Genomic DNA, 18,747 nt, shown 5'->3' on the forward strand with positions numbered 1-18,747 from the left:
TATGCTTATTAACCGTTTGACATGTGTGATTCAATTTATAAGATACAAAACATAATTCATTATTCCTTGTTAAAAATGAAGTGAAATGTTTGTGCACAATCATACTATTTTTGTTGTAAGAAATGAAAGAAACTGATTAAGCCTCAATGCTATTGTATAATCCACATTTTACAATTATTGTTTTTATCTATACCTTTATAAAACCGGGACAAATTAGTTTGGGGCATTTGTGCACAATTCTTTTTGTAACCTATAGCGGCTCAAACCCTGCTTAAATGTATTTTAGGCAAGTAGGAAGTTGGTGCAAAATCAAATTTTCTCTGTTTTTGCAATGTGTGTGTGCAAGCTGCACTATGCATTTATCAGTACAGACTGTAATACCTGGCATTCAGCCGTGCAGCCTGCTAGGTGCATCAACAGCTTAGCTAGAGGTGATTGTCTGCAGTTGCTGTTTATTGACCAGGAGGGCTGAGAAAGCAAAGGAATCTCTTGGTAATTCTGTATTGTGTGTGTCTGATCCCAAGGCCTCTCGAGTAATCCAGCATTGATTGTTTGGTCTGATTGAATGCATGCCTCCAATGAACCTGCATTATTTGTGCTTCAAAAACAGATACTAGACAGTAGTGGATCGATGTCCCATACCAAGTCTTAGCTCAAGTGTGTGAATCCGCTATGAAGGGAAACTCCACAGTGCAAAGCAAACGTCTGCAATACTTTTATGTTTGAAATACGGAAATAAAGTATATAAGGGGGATATCTGTCATGCATGAATGCGGACTAAAAAAAGTCAAGAAAAAATCAATAACAAATCTGTAGGATGATCATTAAAAGAATACATTTGTGTGCTTTTTAAACATAGAAATATGACTCTACACTGTAGGTGGTAAGTTAATGTAATCTCAACCGAACGTAAAGGTTTTTCCAGGAGTGTGTTTAAGCTATCTTAAACTGTGCGCTTGCTACCACACCAGTGGTCTACAAAATTGTAATGTACACAGGCATATTTTGTTTCTAGTGGGTGTAATGCATGAGTAGGATGCACACATCTCATTTCAACCTCAAACGGAAGTGACTTTAAATAAGTCTGAGAAAACTGGCAAAGTACATGGAATGCAATTTAAGGACATGGTTGGTTTTTTACAAATGTTTTCCCCATGCTTATCAGAACATCTGACTTGCAACCAAATAGATCAAGTGATTTTGTTGAATACCTACCAGTTGGGTAGAATACTGGCCCATTACTCTAGTCTTCCAGGCACTTTTAATCAAAATATTATTATCCACAGTACAGCTGGCAGGGTAATTTGGGAAGGATATTGCTTGGCTGTATCCAGACTTATCTGACCACCTGTCTATCTCCAGACCCGGTGGCCTACCTGTAGAACCTGGTGCTCTCCCGGTAAGCCTACAGACAACCCCATATTCTGAAGGAGAGCCTATGCTATACCATCTCTGGGCCTAATTGCTGCAATATGATTAAACAGAGTGGGGTATGCTCATATAACGCATCATACATACCACATCTATAAGTACCGCCAAAGTTCCTGTTCTATACAATCACCATCTCCCGAACGCTTGGATCCTACAGTGCTTTATAAAATTCTCAAACTAATACCTCAGAAGTGTGGGAAAGAGAAATGATCTGCTCAGTTTATACAGGATGTGTTTCAGACAGCAGCATCTCTTCCGTTGAGGTTGAGGAGTGTCGCATCACTGCTCTCTCATCAGTGAAAACATAAAAACTGAATGATAATAAAACAGGTTGGGACTGGGCCATCCTGAATAATAGCAGCTGCAAAAGGGTGAAGGAGTGGTGGGCACTGTTGCAAGTGTGCATGCCGGTTTGGCCAGCTGTTGTAGGACGGTCAAACCGACATGCGCACTTAGATCTCTCCACCTGAGCTGTGCTGTACAGCTGGGAGGACAACAGGCAAAAGAACCCAGGTCCTGACTGAGCGTTAAACCAGGCTGCTTAGACCAATCTCAGTGCATCCATCATGCTGGGTAATAATATACCTAGCATGAGAGCAGCATCTGGATTGGTGTTTGGGAGCCTGCACAGTATGCACCAGTCTGCCGGTAGTCAAGGATCGGGACAGGAGCAGAGGAGCAATGCGGCATCCAGCAGTGTCAGGTTTCACTTATATTTCTTCCCTGCACTCCACTCCTTTTCTTTCACAGCAGGCACCACTAATATAGATGCCGATATTGAGAGATTGTGTTTATCAAGGTAAATTGAGAGTACACATCCTTCTGATCTCTGTAGTGCGTATTGCATTCGTACACCAGCTTTATTACCACAAGGGCCTGCTTTAGCCCTTTTATGAATCAATCCTTTGTGGGCCGAGTTGTAAACTGCAGCTAAAAATAGGTGCTATGTCTGCTGGTTTTGACATAAAAATGGAGCAGACTTTCAACAATTCAGGAAACACCAGTGTTACAGCGCAAAGCTTAACAAATTTCATAAATCTACATTACTACCATTCATCATCACCAACTGGGCCCACAAACTTACATCTTTCTGTTTCTTTTACAAATTATTCACCATCCTATTTATCAAACCGTGGTCCTCCAATGGATCTTTTTGTAGAGCTAACGGGGACTTGAATATTTGTAGAACGTGAAGAAATTTCCTTACGAGGACCTGGAATAAAGAAATGCCATTTACAGGCCTATTTTATCACCTTCTCAGTATCAATAAAACCACATACCTTGAGACAAGTAAGATTTAGACCCAAAGAAATGACACACATTCAATAGAAATACATTTATCCAAAACCTCAATTTGAATGGATAGAACATGAAATCACATTTCATAACAGATTTAAAACCTGATAATTAGTACAAATAGCCACACAATACGATGCAGATTCAATAGTGAACATTTGCTGGTTGCCTAGAGAGAAAGAGTGATAGAGAGAAACAAAAGGAAATTCGAGATTTAGTTGTAAGATCATACAAACCAAAATATAGTTGAGATATAGTCCATCTTCGATAGCGGTCTAGCCAAGTCAGAACTGCAGCAGAGTGCCACAGAAGGAGTCAGTTCACCCTTCATCTGAGAGTTTTCCTGCTCAACTTTACCAGCCAGCAAAGTGCAGGATCAAAAAGTCTGAAAAGTTCAGTTCAAAAGGTTTGGCATTGAGGGAAATCAAAGGTCAGTCTAACAGCATACCAGGCAAGGAAATGGAAAATGACAGCCAGCACGCACCGATCCTCCTCCAAGGGGGCAATTATACTTCCAAAGTTTCACGGTTTACAGCCACAAAGTATCCTTTCCATCAGCCCATGTGGATCTCATTGGTTGCTCACGGTGGGCTGTTCATGGTGTGATCAATACCTCACTAAGAAATCTGGAAGCATTAAGTAATCTTTTTGCAAATTCATTAAGTTCCAATTGTTTCCATCCTTTCCACAGAAGTAAGAAGCTTCACTTTACGCACAGTCTGTCCATTCCCAGGTGCTCTATTTATTTATAAAGTGTTATAGAGTACGAACATGATCCTGAAGGATATAAGAGCACTTTACAATTGGAGGAAGGAAGGTAACAATTGCAGTACAGGCATCGAAATAGTAATACCAACCAAAACACATATCAAATAGGCATGTCAAACAAAAAGATTACAATCAAAAGGGGTCAACAATGAATAAGATAATAACTGGTACATAGTGAACTAGGAGGGGAGCTAATGATTAGTAAAGAAGAATAACACCCTTTTAGGGTGAGAACTTGTTCATTAACTTTGAATTTGAAGGTAACCTTGGAGGAGATTTCCAGTGGGAGAGAGTTCCAGATCTTCGGAGCAGAGTCAGAGAAAGCTCGGTGACACGTTCTTTTTTTGCGAAACATCTGTGTTTTCAGGTGGAGAGAGTTAGCACTCCTAAAAGGTCTAACCCCTCCGGATAATTCTAGCTTTTGCGCTAGGTAGCTGGGGGGTTTGAAATGGAGGGCTTTGTGAGACAGACATGCAATCTTTAGCTGTACTCTTGCTTTGTAGGGCAATCAATTTAGGGATTTTAAGACTGGGGAAAGGTGTGCATTTCTTTTGGTACCCGTAACCAATCTGGCAGCAGCATTCAATGAAGCCCTTAGTGGGGCCAAGGTATAGTTGGGGAGGCCACAGAGCAGCATAGCACTGTCATAGTCTAGCCTCTGCAAAACAAGCGCTTGGACCACTTGCTTGAAGTCAGCTTGTGGGAGGAAAGGTTTGAGATTCCTGAGTATCCTCATCAGGTGATATGATTCTTCATGTTCTGATGCTTGTCCAGGGTGATTCCAAGAGATTTGGCTGAGTCAATAATGAGGGGGGAGCAGTAAAAGGCAGTGATGTGATTCATCCAAAGGTCTAATTTGGGGAGAAATGAGAAGGAATTCTGTTTTGGAGGTGTTGAGCAGGAGATGATTCTCAGTTAACCAGTTTTGAGTATTCATTAGGGTAGTGTTGAGTGCTAGGAGGTTATCCGGGAAGGAGATCTCCCTGGGTTTGTAATAATATTAATAAATTTCTGTCAAAAGTGTTGCTTAATCAAAAGTAAGTCCATTGTTGTCAAGTACAGAAAAGAAACTTCAAGAAAAGTTCTCACAGTGTCTATCTAAAGTGACTACTTTAGCTTGATTTTACATTTCTGAGCATCTAAGTCCTGGATGAAATTTTGCTGAATCATTACCACGTTATGATTATTATAAGTCCCACATTAATAATTGTATTTTGACTTCTCTTGATTAATTAAATCACTATTCTTAAGAAGTTACATATCACGTATGAGGCACTACTAAAAATCAGGTGCATGCTTATCCTTTTCAAAACAAATACTGGTGTGTCACTCTGAAATACACGCTTTTATCACATATCATTAGAAAATTCTATTACTTCATTTTGATACATTTTAAAAGTTATTTGTCACTACACTCTCTATGTTAACTAAGGATTGTTTCTCAAAACATGTGTTTACATGCATATATAATATCATTGTTTCTCTTTCTTTAAATTTTCACATTTTCATGTTTCAAACACTGACTTTCCCCTACAGCTGTGTTCCCTCTATTAATTCATGGTTAATAATGTAGCCCTAGGCCACAGTGAATTTTGTGAAAACTTGGGACCAAAAGTCAGCCTGAGGACTCAGATGTGTGGGGAAACAAATGTGCCGAAACCTATCTCCACTGTTCAAACCAGGGAACTGCGACTTTGAGTTGAAGCACTTAAGAGTCTTCCACTGTGCTCCACTCTCCATATCAGATGTGAACTGATGACCCAACAATTACTGTATATTTTAATTGACACGTTCATTTCGCTGAGCCATCTTGCTAGCCTGCATGAACCAAGGGGAGATTTAGCTGAGGAGAGAACAACCTGTCAGCTTAGTGTGGCAGAAAGGGATTTCTGCTGTTTCCAAGCATAGGCCAATTGGCTCCTGGAGTATACTCAGGACAGGAGGAGCCCCTGTCTGCCTGGGAGACCCTAGGCTGCAGGACATAGGCAGTGAGGGGGCTGATATGACCAGCGTAGAAATAGGAAGGACATGAGATGGACTTAGACTTTCGTCACATGTAACACGAGGCATGTTTGCTAAAAGCCTAAATGCTCTCTCGCTTTAGATTCATAAAAAAGACCAATTGACTTTCTTTGAGCATTCTTCCATAATTTGCTGACCATGTTAGCACTACAAGAGGGTCACCGGCAAGGCCTTAGTTTAGTCTGTCCTCCTCGCTCTCTGGTTAACAAGCTCTTTGATGCACCTGTAACCTCGCCTAGTGGTACACAACGCCACCTCAGGCTTATGCCCTGCCGAAGCGCTGAAGACACCCGTCTAGGAAAACTTTATATCCTAAGGGGCAGATTTACTACTTCTGGCGCATCTCTGCTAATTAGCAGGGATGCGCCAGAAGAATTGCGATGCATCTGCCCACCCGTGATCCATCACTGATGCGCCGCATTTACAGCTAAAAAACGGTGATGGATCAAGCCCTGATCTTTTGACTGGGTAGGAGTGTTCTGCTTAATTCAGATACTCTGTCCATCACCACCCCCCTTTTTGAATCGTTTTGGCCACCACAAGTGTGGAAGGGTATGCTCAGATGTGAGTCCCTTGCTCACTGCACCATCAGGATTCAAGCAAGCTGGGCCGAAGACGGCTGTAATGCCAGAAACCGGTCCCCAGAAGCTTGTTTCCTTTCCAGTAAAGAATTGGCTTGGTAGTTTGGTCTGCCCTGTTCCCATGATGCACTGGGCCAGGGTCAGACTAATTTGCATGTAGCCAGGTTCTGAACTGGGATGGTGCAGTGAGCTAAAAAACGGTGATGGATCAAGCCCTGATCTTTTGACTGGGTAGGAGTGTTCTGCTTAATTCAGATACTCTGTCCATCACCACCCCCCTTTTTGAATCGTTTTGGCCACCACAAGTGTGGAAGGGTATGCTCAGATGTGAGTCCCTTGCTCACTGCACCATCAGGATTCAAGCAAGCCGGGCCGAAGACGGCTGTAATGCCAGAAACAGGTCCCCGGAAGCTTGTTTCCTTTCCAGTAAAGAATTGGCTTGGTAGTTTGGTCTGCCCTGTTCCCATGATGCACTGGGCCAGGGTCAGATTAATTTGCATGTAGCCAGGTTCTGAACTGGGATGGTGCAGTGAGCTAAAAAACGGTGATGGATCAAGCCCTGATCTTTTGACTGGGTAGGAGTGTTCTGCTTAATTCAGATACTCTGTCCATCACCCCCCCCCCCCTTTTTGAATCGCATTTACAATGCGGCACACCGTGGAGCACGAATGGGCAGATGCGTGTCGCATCCCCTGTCGGAAAGGCGGCGCATTTCTGGAGTTGCGTCGCAAGTGCGACACAGCTCCAGCAAGGCTCGGGGGTGCCCTATCCCTAACATGCTGCATCAAACCTTACGCCTGCTTCAAGCAGGCGCAGTGTTTTGACGCAGCATGGCCTGAAAAGTGACTGAGTGAAATCTTATAGATTTCACTCAGCCACTTTTAGGAGGCGTTCCTGCGCCGAGACGCCCCCCCTGTGCAGGAACGCCTACATGTGGCGCAGGGCTTTACAATGTGACGCATCTCCCAGATGCGTCACGTTGTAAGTAGCCCTCACCATGGCGCTGGCTTTGCACCGGCGCTGAGTTACATAAGTGACGTAGCGTAAAAGAGGCTCAAGGGGCTTGTAAATGTGCCCTTAAGTGTCTATGTTTTAAAGTCAGGCTTCTGTCAACAACTCCAAATCTATGTTGGCTGGGCATAAAAGTGTGTCTTCAGGCAACGTCAAAAGTCTCACAACTCCTGTGAAACAACTATGTTAATTTTACCATTTTGTGTAGCGCTATATGGAAAATTGAATGGCCTCTAGGAGCTTGTATAGACCACCGGATACAGCCAGGATTCTTTAAAGGTTCACATACATAGTTTATGTAAGCCTGAACCAGAGCTTACTGGACTAGAGTCACAGAAAAAAAGTCATTTATTTGCACTTTCAGGGTTCCATCTTCATCTTGGTCCAGACTCCCAGCTTTTTGGAATTCACAAATGTTTCAAGGGCACCTGTGGAATCAGTGACCGTCTGAGTTTTCTAGGCATACTGCTGAGAATCAATTGTGAATGTGCTTATTGTAATGAATTTTAACTTTTTTTGCAGAATGTACAATTTTATCAGAGGAATACCTTCCCATCTTTGGAATTCACTTTTTGTTTTTCTCTTTTTTTTTGTCTCCCCCCACATTGAAAATATTTTTCTGTGCAGAAAAATCCATACCCATACTTCTCCATCAGTTTGAGGTTATTTCCTTCCCCTTCCTACCCTGGAAAGGGATTTACTCACAAGAATAAATCTCTGCCCATTTCCGTGGTAGGAATATTTAACAAAAAACACAGACTTTCACGTTCATGGGTGCTTATGGGTGTTCCCTAACTTTCCAGCTCACCCCCAAACTGTAAAGCCCACTCTCTGCCTAATACGTGTGATATTCTGATGTATTGTGGAGGACAATTATTGCAATCTGCAGATGTGGCCATCAGCAGCATTAGGTGGCTTTATGTATTTTTAAAAAAAATAAAACAAGACTTGCAGCTAAAAGAACACACTATACATGAAGGCCACTCTTTAGTGATGCCATAACTACACTTTCACAGTTTCTTTATAGACCTATTTAATTTCTCAAATTTGCTTGAAAATGCACCCTTTCCTGGGGGGAGAACTTCCCCGTACCCGCCTGATGACGGTGTGGCTTTCTGCTATGCTTGCTCACTATGGGGCACTCATCCAGAACATTTACATCCCACCACTTTCATATGTTTCACTGGTGTCATAAGGAAAGAAGGTAGAGGGATAATCATATTTCAGGAAGGAATTGGCTATATCCAATACTATTGAAATTCTTCAAATGTCTTACATAGGGCTTCGAAAGTTAGTGGAACTCAGCATTGAATTTGTACATCATGCAATTCCAATTGTAGATTGCACTATGTATCTTTTGTGCATGCATAACATGAACATTTTACGTGATGCGGAAATGCACATTATGTGTGCACAAGTTTTAGGTACACATTAATTGTGGTGCAGTTCACACGTTTAACTCTATCTTTGCTGATTGATCGCAGTATTTTTTAATAACAGTGTTTGTGTGGCATAATATGCTTGAATACAGAAATTGATGCTAAATAGTTTATTTTTACTGTGGAATGAAAATAAATAGACCAGTAGAAATGTTGTATCGTTTAAGTCACAAACTCATGCTCACCCCTAGCTTCACAGAGTACTGGCATTCTCTTTGTTTGTTGAAGTTCTGCAGGTCAGGTTCTTTGAAACCCTCGTCCCAGTATTCTTTATTTTCTGTCTGTCTTTGGAGCTCCTTGTTTCCTCAGTGAGTTATTTCCATTATCCTACTAGCTCTGCCCCCACGTGTTTCCTAGGAAATCTACCCTGCCTATACCTTAACACCCTCTCTACTGCAAATTCTACCATTCCCGGACTGGCCATAGCGGGCACCGGGCAATCCCCCGGTGCGCCGCACGGGTGGGGGCCGGTTTTGAGCCCCTGGGGGCCGGTTTTGTTACAGGGCCGTTTTTGCAGCATACGGCCCCGCCAAAGTGCTCGGCTGCCCCCTTACCCCCCAGTGGGGATCGGGGGGCGGCCGAGCACTTTGCCAGGGCCGGTTGTGGTTCCCAGTCCAGCCCTGAATTCTACCCTTGCCTCTACTCTAGTATTTTTACCTAGCCTCTACACCAGTACCTCCTCAATAGGTTATAGCCAAATACTTCTACCTCAGTCTATACCCTTGCACATCTTATCATACCTCTACCCCAGCCCCTCTGCCCATACATACATATATCCTAGTGACTCTACCTCTGGCTATAATTAGTACTTTTTCTTCTGCCTATGCCTGAACATTTCTACACCTCTACCCTGCCTATACTTAGTACTTTTACTCTTGTCCACCTACACCTCATTACCTAAATACCTACCCATACCTTCCCCATACTCTTGTATTTCCAGGGTACATATAAACTAGTAACACTGCCATTATTCTACTGCCCCAGCCCCTACATTTATCCTGATAAATCTAGCCCCACATACACACTAGCACTTCATTCTTTCACCCTACTTAATAACTCCTGCCAATCTTAAACTTTTCTCCTGTCTTTTGGTGTTTTGTGGTCCTCTTTTCAGGTGGTTGTTTGTTTCCAAACTAGCTCAGGTGTTTCAAGTAAAACGTTTTTTGTTGTTTTTGGATATTTTCCAAAATGAAGTTTCACCAACCTGTGGTCCTCAAGCTAGTGTTTTATATTTGCTTTTGATCTGAAATGAGGTAGGACTAGGGGAAAGTGCTTTCTATGACGTTGCAATATAAGCTCTGCCCTAATCCACCACCATCTAGGCCTGACATTAGGATGCAAGAGTATCAGCTCTAGTGAGGCCCAGATATCTATTCTAGGCCAGGTTAGAGTTTGTTGCTTTGCTGGGCATATTAAAGGTGTCACAGATAATACAAGATCAAGATCTCTACCCAATTACTTCCACAATTTTATGAGAAAAGAAGGCAGCAACAGCAACCTCCCATCCTCAAGCTGTATCCACAATACACTCTTACATGCATTCTACATGATAAAAATACCACCAACCAAAGTATCTTGAAGGTAAGTATATAATGGTAGATATAGATTTACTATTCTCAAGTCCATGTTTATGTATCTTGAAGATATACATTTTGGAAACAGTAAATCTACTCCTACCTATATATGGATACCATGTTGATATAATCAGGAACCATATTGCTAAGGATATAGCTGCAGGCCCTTCTCTTAAAGCATTTGTTTTAAGGCCAGTCCTACCCTGTTAACTTTTGTAACTCTGTTGAAATGATGGAAGCATAAAATATATGTATAAAGTCTCCAATTTAGAGCAAATCCATTAGACAAACATAATCATAGTTGACCAAGCACAAGCACATTGCGTCATTGGTCTATTGAATAGATATTATTTTGTTATGTTATGTTAAGATGCAATGGTATGATAAAATGGTATATTATGTTAAATTATGCTGTGTTCCTTCATATTATGTTATGCTTAGTGGTAGGCGGAACTCGAAAGGTTTCACTATGCAGAATTCTGCGGAGTTACATGAAAACGCCACGTGATTCCACGGAGTTACGCGAACGGGCAGAAATTGGCATGTTGCGCTGCTCACGCTGATTGTTCTGTGCTGCAAAATCAGTGCAAACTCTACTACATGGTGCATCAAAGAGCTCCTCTTCTTGCTACCGCTTTAGTAGATTTTCCACTTGTGTAGCAGCTTTCTCACTGCGGATGGTTGTGACTGCCCACGACTGCCCGCATTGAGAAAATCTAGCAGGGTGCACTCCAAGTACCCAAAAACCATGCTAGGTAATGCCAATTCTCACCTGCGCTCACCAACTTACTGTTGGCTAGCCACGTACAAGAATAAACTCCACCACACAGCGGTTGGTGGCGTTTGACCACAACTCCGCGCTGCAAGAGTAATGCGGAGTGGCCAAAACCATACGAACACCTGCCGGCGGGGCAGCATGTGTCGCCCACCCCTAGCTACATTATGCTATGTTACATCCTGAGATTTTATATTGTACCATAGTGCTTTAAGATGTGGCCCAATACTCCATTGAATAATAACCACCACCTTGGGTCAATGTGGATGAAGCCCACATATATCTATATGTATATACTGTTAAAATTCCAGGAGCGTCAATTCTTATTGTTCTTTCTTTTACAGTTGCAGCCGAGAACAACCTCCTGCTCTGAAAGGCACATTAAATCCCGGCGCCGTCAGTGGCCAGGAAGGAGGGCGCGCAAAGAGAAGCCGCATGAATCAAAAGGACACTCCCAGCACCTCCAGAGGCTTCGAGCCATAGGACTGTGTGCGCGCCAAAGCAACGCGCCAGTCACAGCGTCACCTCTGGGCTTTCAAATTATATTTTTTCTTTCTTCCCAGACAACTATTTGTAAAATAATAAATAGACTGTCATCAGAAAAAAAATGAGCTAAAATGTTTTAATTGATTTCTTTCTGGCCAGTGGTAAATCAATGCAGACCTGGCTCATCCCTGACACAAATGCATTTGCAGATTTTTTTTCAAAAGCAGGCAATTTTGCTAAAAGTTAATAAACATTTAAAAGGGACATGCCATCTTTAAAATGAATAAAACTACTTGTTTTGTTGCTGTTGCTAATGTTTCTCTCTAGTTATTCAAATCGTTGGAAGGTGATTTTTCAACACACACAAACAACGCTAATTCTGCACTTGAAATGATGATAGTGTATCCATTATTGCTAAAAATGTATAATAGTAGGTAGGGATATCGCTATGTTGCCATCCAAGTTTATCTCATTTGGTGCAGATCTTATATACATTCTTGTCCATTTGTATCTGCTCTGGAAATAATGTAATGAATGCGTTCACTAGCCTCTACTTGGGAAGGACTATGTATGTCGAGTATGCTTAGACATCAATCGCCTTGATAGGTTTTGACTAATTGCAAGATATTGACTTTGTTCATAACTGTAATTAATCACTCTGTTGTTTGGCCGTCAAAGGGAAAGCTCTCAGGACCAGTCCATTCATCTGCCTTTCATCAATGTACAATCAGCAGCCAACATTGGAGCAGAAGTTTTAACACAACTTCAAGGGAGAGACATGTATTTGAAATGGTCGAGCGAAAAATTATAGGTTTCTAAAAGCACAAAACGCATTTTGTAGAAGTGGAAAATAATTGTTTTCCCACTTCTTAAAATCTCTAGTGAGAGGCCCTTTCTTTTCCGATTCCTGTGCATACTATGGTTTGCACAGAAATCGATATTAAACGTTTTCCGGTAGTCACCATGGGCCTCATTTATGAAGGCATTGCGCCACTGGTGCGTCACTTTTTCCCATTTTAAAAGTGACGCACCGGCGCCGCAAGAACTTCATAAATAAGGCCCCATGGGGCATATTATCAAGGGGGTTTATCTCCACTTTTTTGGCTTTAAAAGCCAAGAAAGCGGAGATAAAATTATCTCCCTATTACCTAGCTGTCGCTAACACCAGTTAGCGACAGCTAGTAGGAGATAGCGACCATCTTAAGCCCCACTTTGCATGTCAGTGATATTTATCACTAATGACATGCAAAGTGGGCGTGCCAAGATGTTAGCGACTGGAAACAATCGCTAACATCGCTATCTCCTATTACCAACTTTTGGAGATATTTGCGCTAAGCCCTGAGCAGTTCTTAGCCATGTTATCCAATGGGAGGTGGATAACATGGCTAAGAGCATTAGCTCGGTAATGCATGACTTTTCAGCGATATTTATGCATTGCGGCCGTTTTTTATCGCATTTGCGATAAACCTTGGTAATACCAAGGTTTATCTGCGGTAAAAATCGCCGCAGCTCAGCGGTAAAATTTTGTCTCTAACCAAGCAATAGCGATAATTATCGCTATTGCTTGGTAATATGCCCCCATATATGTCTCCCAGTTTTCCCCAGGTGACTCCTGCGGAACTTTACCCCCGAAAAGACCCAGTAAATGCTGGGGCATGCGGATTTTCTTGCTCAAAGCACCCAAATCCGCATGTTCTGCCCCATGTTAAAGAGCACAACTTGTAATAGACGATAATTATTGCATCTTTTAAATTCCGAACCCCTTGGTATTGGGTTTTAAAAGGTGCCATAATAACCAGCTTCTATTCTGGCCGCTAGTAATGAGGGCCTTAGCCTCCTAGCCTATGTTCGGAACGAGAGGCAACCCTTGTTGATTCTCCCTTTTTCGTTTTAATAGTAGTTGATTGTGTTCTAACACCTTTTGGAGGTTTTCTACCTTGTTCAACTTGGACTTGAATTAAATTAAATTGAGTTAAATTCTCTGCTCTAGAATATGTCTTAGTAGCCACTGTGACCTCTCCCTCGGCACAGGACCACATAATCATGTCAGTAGCCGGACACATGACACAGTAGAGGGGAATCAGTTCTTAGCTCCACTCTGACCACATGGGACATGGTGGCTATCCATCTTTCATAGCAGTTTGAGTGTTTGTAGATTCCTGACTGTTCTCTGCGGCACAAGTGTAATGACCGCCATGGTGTCACTCATCCTTCCATGCTGGCAAACATCTCCTTATAAATCTGCAGGATGAGGTGTCTACCTTACATATGGATGACAGGCAGAGATATAAAATATGAGGTTATGGAATGGACTATCTGTGGGCTTGTGAGAGGTGAGGGAGGATGCAAGAGGGCCAGGTTCAGAGGTGAAGGTGCAGTACACAGCAAAGAGCGTTGCAATGTCCTGAACAGGAGGAAGAGAGAATTGCCTCTTACTTCTTTAGTGAATAATACCATTACCTTGCCCATACCTTAGTTTCAGCCTCCCGGCTGTTGATAAGAGACAAGAACTCACCAGACTCAGGGAAGGAAAGTGTCAAGGATACCTCAGCTCGGCACTCCCCACACAAGTTGGTAAAAAGTTATAATAACAATCACAAAGCAGAGGCTGGCTGTCTACATGCTATACTGTTAAACACGAGATTGGTCATCAACCACAAATGCAAATTAGAACACTTACTACAGATATCAAATCCAGATTTGGTTTTCCTTACCGAAACCTGGGCAACTGACTCTTCGGAGCCTGACTGAGCTATTGCTATACCAGCAGGTTACTCTCTGGCTAGTGTTGAAAGATCAGCACGAAAAGGGTGTGACATAGCAGTTATTTATCGATCCACCTTTAAGGCCATTTTCGCGACATGCGAGTGGCCAGGAGCGAAAGCTACGGACTTTAATATCAAATGTTCAAATAACTCATCCATTCCTGGCTTGCTCCTATACTGGCCGCCGGGTCAAAAAATGATGTTCTTACAAGGTATACAGACATTTATGAAATCTTGTGTAGATTCCCTAACATTCACAATACTGGGGAATTTTAACTTAGAAGTGGACAAGAACTCCGACACAGCCACACTGGTAGATAATTTAGAAGGATTCTGTCTCACACAACTAGTTTCGGAACCTACACACAAGGCCCAACATTGTCTTGATGGTATCTTTACTAACAACCCTAATATCTCAGTTGACAAAATACTGCCACTAACATGGTTGGATCACAATGCCATCTTCTTCAAACGTACTCATCAGGAGAGTGATAGGTTCCAGCCAAAGAACCTACCTCTTGTTAAATCTAGGCCATGGCATAAAATCAGGAGTGAAGAGCTAACAGAGCTGTTGGGTAAAAGTCCACCGCTACTAGGACCAGATGGTAATGAGGCAGCTAACAATATGGATGGATGGATCAGATCAGCCATTGAGCAGTTGTCCCCGTGAAGAATAAATAAACAACGCCGAAAAAGTCAGGTGTAGGCACTTAGAGAAGGGGTGGAGGGTAGATTACAGCGAACAGAGAAAACTCCCCTATAAAATCGCCTTAGAGGAGTACAAGGAAGCTGTAAAAAATGCGTAAAGGAAGTATTTTACTAATAAAATCGATGAGGCTAAAGACTCCTCAAGAGAGCTTTTTAAGACGGTCACAGCACTATCCAAACTAATTCAAGAAAATCAATTTGTTCCGGACCAAAATGTTTGCGACAAGATGGCAAGCTTCTTCCAGACTAAAATACAACTGATCTACGACGAACTGGTAGGGAAATTCCTGATCCCATGTAATACCAGTTCACCTGAGTCAGGTGACTCAAACAGGCCAATCACAGCAAGTCAGTTGAGCAAGTTTACCACTCTATCGACGGATAGAACAAACAATCTGCTACTAGCAGCAAAATTCGGGTCTCCAAAAGACCCTTGCCTGCCGGCTATAATACATTTGGTCTCGAATAAGATCAGTAACCAACTCACCCCACTTCTGAAAAACTTAATGAGTTTTTCCCCACTTCTTGGAAGAAGGCATATATCAAGCGAATTTTAAAGAAACCATCCTTGGATCCTCATGTGATCCAAAATTATCGGCCCTCATCCTGTCTACAATTAGCGGCAAAAATACTGGAATAAGCTATGAATCAAGATTTATTTAATGGGCTACCTGGAGTTTAATAACATCTTAGATCATTCTCAACATGGTTTCAGACAACACCACTCCACTGAATCAGCCCTAATTATGGCCCCCGAGGAAATACGTAGGCAACTGGATGGCGGAGAAAGGCCATTCTCATCCTACTGGACCTTTCATCCGCATTTGATACAGTGAACCATCAGGTATTAATCCAAAGGCTGAAGGCAATAGAAATCAATGAGGTTGCTCTTAGCCTTCTGGCCTTGTTCCTCGTGGCAAGGGAACAAAGGGTGTGTTGGGATAATTGTCAATCAGAGAGATTTTCCCTCAGCTTTGTCCCCAACACTCTTCAACATTTATGTGACACCTCTGGCTAAACTAACCAGAGGACATGGGTTCTCTTTGGTGTCGTACGCTGACGACACCCAACTTGTCATTTCCAACTCTTCAAATACGGACAAAATCACTGGGAAATTCCATGGCTGTCTAAAACATATTATGGATTGGATGCACTACAATTACCTCAAACTAAATATGAGAAAAACAGAAGTGATGGAATTTGGGACTGAGGCACCACTCTGAAACCATGAGTGGTGACCGCAGAGGCAGGTCAATGCCCAGTACCCGCAGGAAAGGTCAGGAACTTCCATATCTTGTTGGATGATCAACTAAGTTTCATAGGCCACATTATTCAGCTTATACCAGCCTGCTTCTTCCAACTAAAAGTCCTATGGAAATGTTTTCCCTTTAGCCCCCCGGAACTACGACTATCGGTTGTCGTCGATTTGATCCTCTCACGGTTTGACTACTGTAATGCCCTTTTCATGGGCATTAACTAGCGCCAGCTGTCTAAACTACAATATTTGCAAAATGCTGCAGCAAGAATGCTGCTAAACATTCCAAAGTTCCATCACATCTCTGACAGCATTAAAACTCTTCACTGGCTGCAGGTGCAACAGCGAATTGAATTCAAGGCTTTGTGCCTGGTTCACAAAGCCCAGTTTGGTGGAGGAGCACCAAACCCACAGAAACAATTTCAGGAGTATACTCCTCTGCGTAATCTTAGATCGGCTAACAAAGGTCTAGTCCAGGTATCTAGAATAGAAAGAGCTAGATGAGGAGGTAGAAGCCTGACATATCGTTCCTCCAGGTTATGGAATGAATTACCAGACGACATCAGACTACAACCCTCCAGACCGTGGTTCAGGAAATTGATGAAGGCGTGGCTATTTACCAGGCAGAAGTAAGGCACTCCTCCTGTACTAAACCAGCGTCCTGCTATAGCGCCAAGACGCCTCGGCATTTGTGCACTCTATAAGCCTACTACTTACTACTTACTTACATAGTAATTAAAACAACAAGTCCATTCACACTTACATCACTGCTGTAACTCTGTAAACCGCAATCAGTCCAGCCATCCTGTGTTTAGAAAATCCTCATATGCTCCTCCCCTATAAGGTGAATGGAAGGTGCATGATTTGTAATCAAAGGTATCCAGGTATTGGGCTTGGCAATGTATCCAGAACCTAAGATTGTGTTCCAAGGTTGATTGCCTCCCAGCTGATCTAAGTGGAGCTTGAACTTGTCCTGCAGGTACATCAGAGCTGTTATTTTCATGGCTACATGGGGAGAAGAGTTAATGTAGTTTTGTATTTCGTAGGTGGTCGGTGAAATCTTCTCAGTTGCAACACATTGATTTACTTTCTTATTGTCGTGCATCATTTTTCTACACTCACAAAACAGAACAGTGGTCATGCCTATGAAATGTGTAGGCACCTTTGCAAAGGGTTTAATTTCAAAAGATGGTCTAAATAAAATTTGCTTTTGACTTTAACTTAAAAGATGGGGGTCAAGAAAGATGGTAGTGTGGCCCAAAAACATAACCATGGAATAGCTAAGAAGATGCAACAAATGACATCAAAAGGAAATGAGAGAGGGCAACCGAGGCTAGAAAATATGCCTCATTTTGCATCGGGTGAAGTGGATGTACCACAGTGAATATTCTGAGTTTCACCAAATGTGGGAACACAAAGAGTAAAGTCTAATACATTTCTACACACATTTTTCAACAGCTATTAAGAACTGGAAATATTCGCAGAAAAAGATCTGATGTTGAGAATCACATGCAGTAATGAATCCAGGAATTCTGGGTCCTGCATGTTATTCCCCATTCTTGGCTCAAACATATGTGACGGCTGGTATGTGGGATGCTACCAACCTGAATATATAACTCTGGGGCAGGTATCTCACCTTCCTGTTATCGGTCATCTGGACGAGCACTATATGTGCAGAGTCAGGTCACAGTCATTGGAAAAAGGAAACAAGGCACAGAAAAGCACGGAGGAAAGGAAAGCATGCCAAAGCAGCTGAGTTGATGTCAAAGAGTGTTCCTTGAGATACATTCTAAAGAATGTCCCTTTGGATTCAACTTGACATCATTATTTATGCTTACGTGTTTCACTGTTTGGAAATGGAGAAACACAATAGAGGTTCCTTGAGAATGGCATGCAATGTCAATGACTAAACCCTATCATTGACATGTATGTGCCACAACTTGTAATTGGACAATGCCTTCTGAATTTACCTTTGATTATGTTATTATCTGTTAATGCAGCGCTATATGGAAGATAGTGAGGGCATTGTGCACTGGGCAAGGTTGATATGTGAGCAATTGGCAAAGACCACCAGGTTTAATGCTTGAACACCAAAGGCATCAAACCACACTACCCATAACACGTCCTCACTAGCGGAATCAGACTCTGGTTTGTGTCTGTTACCCCTCAACCATGTGGGCATTTACCAGACTGTGAAACAAGTGTTACAAACGAATACCAGTGGCTTACCCTAAGCCACCAAATCAAATTAAACCGGCTTGAGCATCAGCTGGAAAGCAACTCTACTCCCCTAACTACAGGTCGGTCTTGTTTATCCCAAAAAAGCTCACCAGAAACCTGCGTTCTAGCAGATTCCATCTCCAAATGCAGAAGAAAAAGCCACACATGTAAACAACTCTCCAAATCGGAATTATGGAACTCTCTTCCTTCAGGTTTCAAGGACAGCATAGGCCTCAGGTCATTCAAGACCAATCTGAAAAATACCCCTCTAATTAAATTTGATCCAGACCCCTAGAACACTGCATTATTTTATTACATATGTCTCTCTATGGAAATGACTTGTCAGGTAACACGTTGCTCATACCTTTACAATGTTGTATCCTATGTTATCTCTTTTTCCTCCAAGTATCCTTAAC

General features: G+C 42.3%; 1 protein-coding gene across 1 annotated transcript in view; it reads left to right on the plus strand.

Annotated features, from left to right (window-relative positions):
* The window catches only part of LOC144807826 (cytosolic carboxypeptidase 6-like), an 821,625-nt gene extending 809,977 nt beyond the window's left edge, over positions 1 to 11,648 (plus strand). The window contains exon 4 of the mRNA XM_078673469.1: positions 11,242 to 11,648. Within this exon, the coding sequence (XP_078529595.1) occupies positions 11,242 to 11,380 (139 nt within the window). The 3' untranslated portion in view covers positions 11,381 to 11,648. The remainder of the gene's footprint in view (positions 1 to 11,241) is intronic.
* The last annotated feature ends 7,099 nt before the right edge of the window (positions 11,649 to 18,747 follow it).

Source organism: Lissotriton helveticus, chromosome 1_2 (genome assembly GCF_964261635.1).
Source record: "Lissotriton helveticus chromosome 1_2, aLisHel1.1, whole genome shotgun sequence".
In the NCBI taxonomy this organism is placed as follows: Eukaryota; Metazoa; Chordata; class Amphibia; order Caudata; family Salamandridae; genus Lissotriton; species Lissotriton helveticus.